At 28.5% G+C, this 9375-nt stretch overlaps 1 protein-coding gene across 1 annotated transcript in view; it reads right to left on the bottom strand.

The window, feature by feature from the left end:
- Nucleotides 1-5833: 5833 nt before the first annotated feature.
- The window catches only part of LOC100162697 (limbic system-associated membrane protein-like), a 590312-nt gene continuing 586770 nt past the window's right edge, over nucleotides 5834-9375 (bottom strand). Inside the window, exons 10-12 of the mRNA XM_029490819.1 lie at nucleotides 8674-8703; nucleotides 8464-8588; nucleotides 5834-7209 (exon numbers count right to left, since the gene is read on the bottom strand). Of these exons, the coding sequence (XP_029346679.1) occupies nucleotides 8476-8588; nucleotides 8674-8703 (143 nt within the window). The 3' untranslated portion in view covers nucleotides 5834-7209; nucleotides 8464-8475. The remainder of the gene's footprint in view (nucleotides 7210-8463; nucleotides 8589-8673; nucleotides 8704-9375) is intronic.

Below are 9375 nucleotides of genomic sequence, written 5' to 3'. Positions count from 1 at the left end.
ATTTTAAATGTATAAATTAAAAATGTTCTTATTACAAAATTTATTGTTTGAAGTCTCGTTTTTCATATAAAAATATAAAATTAAAAATGTCAGATTTTGATATAATGACGAATTTTGTCGTCAACAATTTTATAGAAAATGCTGTATGTGTAAACGAAAATAATTGCATAAGAAATGATTTTCACAAACCCTTGTCCGACCCATTTACACAGTCCGAACAAATGTTTATAAAAAATTTTCGTTTAACGAAACACGTTACGCGGTGTCTTATTGATATATTAAGACCATTTTTAAAATCTCCAAGCCGTTTATCATCCATCGATATAGACACTAAGGTACCTATGAGACTATGAACATTTAAAATAAAATTTCAAATTTGTAATTTAATGATCTATAATGATTTTTGTCTCATGTAAATTATATATTGTAGGTGTTAGTTGCTTTAAACTTTTTTGGTACAGGATCCTATCAAACACCGGTTGGCAACAGTCGATACACTTTATTGTCACAAGCGCCCGCGTCGCCCGTCGTCGATTGGCGGTTTGTTTGAGAAGCCACAGCGCGGCTCCCGCGCAAAAGCTGTTTGAATTCAAACAGATATTGCGCGGGACCGCGTCAAGGTATAGAATATTAAATAACTGAAGACATCGTTTTGTTATACTTTTTTTTTAATTTACACTCAAGCAAATACAGTAAACGAAATATGATAATATTATTTATAAAGAATAAATACAGATTAATTAATTATAAAATAATAATATTCATTTTAATAATAATAATTAAAGATAATAAGTATATAGGTAGTAGTTTATAGGTAATACATAATATATGATTAATATGATTTATGTTTTCAACTGCACGTATTTAAGCGATTTGAAAGTTTTTTGAAAATCTACAATATAATAGGTACCTAATCATATTACATAACTTCAATGATATTATTGTTATTGTTGCCGGATAATTACATGTTGTAAACTTAAAATTGTCTCGGGATTAAGGAACCAAGAATTTCAAAAATAAATTGGACCGGTCTTTGAAATGTTGTAAGTTTTTACGTGGAATAGTTATTTTAATTTTTTGATTTTCACGTCACATAACACTCGTGAAAATCAAAAATTTTTTAATTTATCAAGTTATCAACTAAGTACTATAATAATATTATGACCGTATATCGATGCAAATATTTATGAACATTCTACATAGAATAATGAATATAGGAGGTAACAACCATTTTGGAAAAAATAAAAAATAAATATAACGATGACACGAAAAAAAACACTCGACAGAAACAACATTTCAAAGATATAGAATAAAGTTCATCTGTAATTCAACGGAATTCCCGTAGCGGACGTGTGAAGTCCGAGACATGGAATATTGGTTATAATGTAAAAAAAAAATTAACAATTTTACAAAATTCTGTATTTACTATCATCCGTGCAATTTTATGATATATATAATATATATACTTAATAGTAATATACGATTTAAAATATGCAATAATGTATAATAATATTATTTAACATTCAAATTATTATTATTATTATATTGGATGTATATTATAATATTGTAATATTATTATAGCGTATAATTTTCATAAATAGTTATTTTTTAACGTTAGAGACGTCAAAAGTAATATTTTTAACTTAACCTAAACGGATAAATCGAATCTAACAGCAGTTGGAAAACTAAAACAAAGTAGAAGAGGTATACACGTAAGTGGTTACGTGTATACCACATAGGCGTATGTTAAATGCGATTGGTACATCTGAGTTTTTTTTTGTTTTTTTTGTTTTTTTTTTATCAATTATAGTTAAACACACGTTAATGATTTTTTTATTAATATGTTATAAAAAATAAAATAAAAAGAAATCTTGTTACGTATACCTATTATATTATAATATTATAATCAAGTATTATACAAAAGAGCGTACCTATACAGATGGAAGTCAGGCGAACGTTTTCATGTTCTCACGCTTTCGATCGGATAACGAAAATATTGTGGACGAGAATATACGATAATATTATTATTATGACATATTATTATAATGTTAATAAGAAAAAAAAACCGTACATTTATTTACTATCGTTTTTGGAAAAATAACACACACTACACACATAGTATATGCCATTAGACCTATAAAGTAAGACTTAAATTAATTACAGGTCTATGGTATATAATATGCATAGTCTATGCGCGGCCATTGCAAACGGTCGATGTAATTTTGTGTTTTACCCGAAAAAAAATAAATATAAATCCGTTCGGCTTGCGCAGTATTATAATAATATTACGTATGGGCGGTGTATTAACTTTCAATACCTATTAGGCAGACGGATATCATAATAGATGATATAGGTACCTAGGTGTGGGTAACATACCCGCCTATAATAGGTACGCCTTTAGTATCGATCAACTCGACCCACCCGAATCGGCGGCGTCCGACCATAATGATATTGTCCGCAAATACTATATAGGTACGACACAATACGGTAAACTCGACGTCAAGACGCTTTTCCGAGACACTACTTGCGGTCTGTGGCGAAAAATGTCACCAGTGGTTGCCTATCCATCTCCTCAACACAATATCTGTGCTATATTTTAAGGGGTTTTGTATGGGCAGCCACTCGTGAAAATGATCGATATGTCGCCAGCCATTGAGTTTACCGTATTGTCGTACCTATATTATAGTATTTGATATCCGTATTCGCAGCTGAACGAATCGTGTGCATAGATCGTACGAACAGTTTTCGCCAGCAAACATCGTAGGTACCTTAAAGGCGGGTTTCCACTGAAGTAAGCCTCGTTCAAACGGTGACACTAATGATATTGTGTGTCGTGGCACCTAGTGCGGTATATTTAATTCGTTTGAATATCGCGGCACTGGTGTCATGCAACTGTCGCCGTATGAACGAGGCCTTATACGTTCGCTATAATCCTTTGCTGTGATTGGTCGGTTACCCTAGCGGTACGGTTACCACACGTATGACCACGGTACCGTGTTGTTTAACACAGCAGCTGAGTGCACTCGGTACGCGTCGTGTATAATAGACAGCGGAAACCTGCCTTTAAAGTCGGGTTCACACTACACCGTGTCGCGTCGTTTTGTTTTTCTATGTTTACACCAAAATGCAATATCGTTGATATGAATATTGTACTCGATGATGAGATAATATAATTTTTTTTAGTTATCACTTTTCCGCACATAAATGTCAAAAGTTGAATGTATTCAACTATATGCGGTATCGTTTAGTAACTGTGATTATTTTACACGACACGGCGTAGGGTGAACCCGGCTTAATTGTTTAGACATAGATACGAACGTTGTCACGACGCGTTTGTCGTGTTCCACGCGGTTGATCGCGGTTTAAACCAGCTCGGTATAATAGTCGACACCGTTCACCGCCTGTGCGACGTTTAGACTTTTCGATTTGATCGCGAAGAAAACTGCACGGTGTTAACGTTTTCTAGAAAAACGGTCATTGATATTTGATAGATACCTACGATAATATTATTACCGTGTACCAATTAAATCGAATTCAATCAGTTTCAGATCCCGATGGCTCTACTTTTGTATGAAAAAATAAAACATAATAGGTACTGTGAAGAAAAATTATACCATGGAAAAATCTAGTAGGTAAGTACTTTTAAAATCGATTTCAGCCTTCAGAATGATAGATTTTATTCTACGCTGCCGACATCTCATTGTTTTTGAATTCAAGTTATTGAAGATGTTTAAGAACATTATATATATATATATAGCCATACCTACAGGTAAACCTGGGATGGTATCGTTCATAGTAATATATAATATATATATAATATAATTTAGTTAAAAATATTCTATGTAATACTAATCGATTTCTAGTTGTATACAAACAAAATATTTTCCGGACACGTTTTTTGTTTGTCTTGGTTAATAATAATATATCATATTATAACACATATTACTAAATTATAATTAATAACTTTTTATAATAACACAATATAATCACTATACCTATTCTGTAATAAATAAGAATTAAACGCTAAAAATACAGTTGTTAAGAATACAATTAATACAAACGATAATGTTATCTAACTTTTAACACATGAAATTTCACAAATATAGCTATAGCTTAATAAATTTTTAAACATTTAAAATAGTATGACAGAAAAAATGATTTGCATCATATGACAAATAAATTATGTTGTACAATTAATAATCAAATTTTTTATCATTCTAAAGCTTAAAATATATAAATCACTTATCAACTATTAATATAATATTATTTATAGAAGTCGCAGTTTATATTTTATTTATCAGATGTTGAATATTATTGTTAATGGCTTATGGAGATCATGCTCTATATTGTTTATCTGGTATTTTTGCATTATATATATTGTTTATTAAATAAAAAAATTTTTTTTTCAAATACATTTTTACAATACTGATTGAAATACTACGCGAAATACTACTAGGAAATGAATTTTTTACCATATTATTCGAATTATATCTTTGTAAATATAGATTATTAGCATTGTTTTTATTGTTTATCTGGTTGGAGAATTTAAATATTTAAATGGATGGTTGTCGTTTATTTATAAACAGATATATTTAATTTAATTTTAGGTTTTTTATGGGAATTTCATTATTAACAGTATACGACACTTAAAATTAGGTACTTGATTTGCATTAATTTATTTTTCAATGCTATTCCATATGAATGTATTGATAAACATAATCATACGACTTTTATTGTTGGTAATTTGTACCTCTAATCAAAATATATTAACATTAAAATTAAATGTATAATAATAAAAATCTACTAATAAAATACTTTACCTCCTAATGACTTAAAATATTAAGTTTAAACAAAATTTTAAATTCTAAATGCATATCCATTTACATGCTTTCTAATTATCAGTTATGGTTCAGAAGAGTTTAATACTTTATTTGGCGTTCACACAATTGAAAAGGTACCTTAACATTTTAATTAAACATCAAATTAAGTATAATGGCTTAAATTAAATTACTTATGTTAATTTTAAATCGTTCAATGTTTTTGAAATGTAGTAATAAATACAAGACATGTTTTGCTTGTCTTTATGTATACGAATTCGCGATCTGTATTTTGGATAAAATACTAAGATCTAAAAGTTTTTAAATCGCAAAAATAATGGTGGTCAATGGTTCAATGGTTGTTACAATATTACGCATTTTGTTGATATTATGCATATCATCACGTAAGCGCCTAATAAAAAAACTGTATTTTTTCATAACGCTTGGTTACTCATATTAAACATAATTTTATTAATTGTACAATATTACCTTGTGAATGCGACGGAAAACAATATTTACAATTATTTTGGAATTTGAGATATCATTTTATTTATGAAATACAATCAAGCAGGTGTGTAACAATGACATCGTTATAAGATGAGTTTGTTAAAAATTAATTTTTGTTAGGTAAAACCATTGAAAGACACAGTAGTGCCACTAGAAATATAACTAAAATATTCTTGAAGTTTTTCTATAATAGGTATTAATGTAGAAACAATATTACTTAATCGAAGTACAGAATGTTTAACACGCTATTTCAGACGTGATATACTGATATCTGAGATGTGTAAAAATTAAAACCAATTTACTGATTTTATTAAATTATTGAAAAATAAGTATGTACTTATTGTACGAATGTATATCGCTGTATACGGTTGTATTTAAATTATCATTATTGTATATAAATATAATATATTTGTATATGTATATACCTACATAAAAAATACAATATTACAACAATAAAGACTGTCTAGTCATTTAAAAATGAGAATTTTTAGAATTTAAAGAAACTGGTTTAATATTTTGCAAGTTATTTTCTGACAGACGTTAAATTATTAGTTTATGTACCTACCTATCTAATATTTATATTTGTAGCATAATGCACTATGATTGGTTTTTAACTTTAATTAATTCGTGAGTCTATACATTTTGAATCATACTTGTCATTGGTCGATTAAAAACATATTGTTTCATGAAGCTAGATGCTCATACAAAATTATTTAGGAACGTCGTTCAAAAGCATATTTAATATATGTCACTGATGGCGTAGTGTAATATACATTGTATTGTTATAATTAATTTAAATTGTCCATTATTTAATGGCTGTAGTAATAACCATTTTGAAACACGAGATTCTTGTACAGTTTATAAATAGGCGCCTAGTGATCCTTGTAAATATTAATGTATATGATGTCGCTATTTTATTTTGAATTGTTTTTTCATAGACATTTTATCGTCCCGGTATTATGCTGGTCTCTGTGGTTTATCGTACATCTACTAAACTCATGATAGTGCGTTCGTAGAAAACTGTGTCGATGTTCATCTGTGTACGATGATCATATTGTTGTATTGATCGTTATTGTAAAGATACATTTTAGGACAACACCGAGTGAAGGATTTAAAGAAGACAGTCTTTAGCGTGATTTGAGTTTCATTGGCTCAGGGTTTTGGTCACGGTCAGAATAAAAATAATGAAAAGAAAAACATTAGTGACGAAACTAAAGTGATTTAGGTAAAAAATAGTACCTTTATGGACAAGTAAAAACAAAATCGTACATGGACCTGGGGGGGGGGGGGGATAATTACAAGGCTTTTGTAATGGTAAGTGATAAATTTAAGTATAAGTATTGTTCCGTTTATAAATCTATCATATATTTAAATTAAGTTTTGAAGGTGCAGGAACCTTGCCAAGATATTAATCAATCTGTAGAGAGTCAAGTTGCATAGGTACCGACTCATAGTAGATGAACAACACTTGATTGGTTATTTTGGGCGGGTAAGCATAAATGTATTACCTGAGAGGGAACATTTGAAATGGTACTTGGAACTACTTCTGTCGTATTATTGGAGTGTAATAGACGCGACGTGTGAATTACAATGGTGGCGGTAAAATTATTATAATTATTATTTTAAACTTTTATAAGTTATGTGCATACGGATTGAGAACAATATAAATCGGCCAGTAGTACCTACACCATGACAGTTGCGAATATTTTTACTATAACTACGCGAAGTCTTTATAATGTAGTGCGCGGTGTCTTGAAGTGGACGGTATATGGTATAGTGAAGAAAGATTTTCGGTGTGGTCCATGTTCCGATGATGGGTTGCGGTGAAGAAGGTGTTTAGGTATCCGTGAAATCATATGGAGGGCGTAGGTAGGGACGTGTGGTACTGAAATCATACAATAGAAAATATTAATTATATACAATGCAGAGTTCAGACTTATCTATAACTATTTTAGCTTTTATACAACGGTAATTTCGATAATTAAAGCATGCACGTGTAAAATGCATTTTTAAATATTTAAGGATTTTGTTTTATTGTTTATTGTTCACAAGAAGTTGAATTATTTTTAAATTAGATTGTTTTAATAATTAATATTGTACATAAAAAAAATATTTTAAATGTGGTTAGTGAAAAATGTATATATATGTAATATGTATATGTACTGAACAAATGTGTGTGCTTAACCATCAAATTATTATCTTGTACTTTGTTGTTTTTATATAGGTTTGACGCTTTAAGAGTAAGTTTTTCGATAGTCGATACGTAGAGTATTGGTACGCTAGTAGATATCGTTTATCGGTTTCAGTTCTGGTACTGGTTTACCAAAAATAAAATAACTGTTCCGGCTCGGTTCTTTGATAAAAAAAAATAAATAAAGGTATCGGTTCCAAATAATTTATAGGTATAGGATTTCAGTCCCTGTTTTAAACTACAATAATTGATTCAAATATTCACTAACAATTTTTTTTATGATATTCAAATTTTAATTTATTATCTATAATATATTATTTGTATTTAAATATGAATTCCGTAGATGATTCATAATAGTCATAACTAAATATATTTTCATAGATTACAATCATCTTGATTCGTTTCTAAAGAGACACACGAATAATATACGATGTATAATATACATATCTACCACAAGTTATAATTTATTTTCTATGAGTTTTATTATAATATAAATTTACTCCATTGTGTGTTTTCTTTGATTGTTTTAGAAGAATAAATTATGTTATCTAAATGTTTACAGTGAAATATTTTTAAATTTATTTTTAAATTAAATGTATTCTGTAGCTTGCGGTTTTTATTTGTTTTAAAATTTTATAGTAGACAATAAGAACATATTATAATAATATAATATACAATTAATATTTAAAGCTGTTCAATCGGAATAGTTACACTGGTAGATAAATTAATTACGTGCTTACCCAGTATTTGTGTCTTCTATAGTTTTATATTTTTACCAGTATGTACAAGTATAGGTATATTAATAAATTACTGAAGGGTCAACTAAATCTGTGTGTGAAATTAATTAAAAATTACGAAAAAACGTTACACTCATAAAATAATGGCTAATATTTAATAAACATTAGTTTGGTAGTCCTAGTACAATGTAATGTAATAAAAATTAATTACCTTTTCTGGAATTTAAGCAAAATAGTAGGTGACCATGGCCATGATGCAAAGCAATGGTGTCTGGATGGTTTTAGGAGCCGCCTTGTTGTTAATAGCGGTGATGCTCATGTCTCTCAATTCTGGGTCTGATTTTAAACAAAACAGTTGGGTATAACAATTATATTTAAAATTAATTTCATCAAGAAATAAAATAAACACAGAAATACTGACCGGAAAGAACTGAATTGCCTGGGTGTGCTTCTGCAAATAGAATACAAATATACATTTTAATTAACAGTATAATAATTAAAGACAGTAGTATCATCATCATTCCATGTTAATAGAAATATTCTTGACAGATAAATTATACAATACAATACATTTAATACCTAGTCAAACAGTATTCATTAAGGAGCAACATTCATTACCGAGTATTAAAATACGAGTATAAAAACGACTAAGCATTAATAATAATAAAAAAATATATATACTTACGAAATATAATAATTTATAAGAAACATAGATGAGTTTTAAATGAAAATAGAAAAATATTTTACCTCTTTTATCATATTTTACTTGCTTGATTATACATTACGTTATTAAAAACTAACTAATTATGAAATGTAAAAAAATTAACGAAAACGAGAATAAGCTAGGATGAAAGAGGGAAGTCTAAGGCAAGCTAAGGAAACTTATACAATTAAAAATTAGTGGACTTTATTGTATACCAAAACGATATAAGGTTTCAAGAAATTTTTTTTTAGTAACTATTAGTCTATAACACTGTACTAAGCGCTTAGTACAGTGTTATAGACACTTTTTATGCTCATAATCTTAATTTGCTTCTATTGCTTTATTAATCACGTTTATATTAGTTTAAGGATAATTAATGCATAATACTTGGAATTGATACAAGTACCTATGAAATAATAA

Source organism: Acyrthosiphon pisum, chromosome X, assembly GCF_005508785.2.
Source record: "Acyrthosiphon pisum isolate AL4f chromosome X, pea_aphid_22Mar2018_4r6ur, whole genome shotgun sequence".
In the NCBI taxonomy this organism is placed as follows: Eukaryota; Metazoa; Arthropoda; class Insecta; order Hemiptera; family Aphididae; genus Acyrthosiphon; species Acyrthosiphon pisum.
Note: the sequence above shows the minus strand (reverse complement) of the source record. Positions and strands in the feature narration are given on the sequence as shown.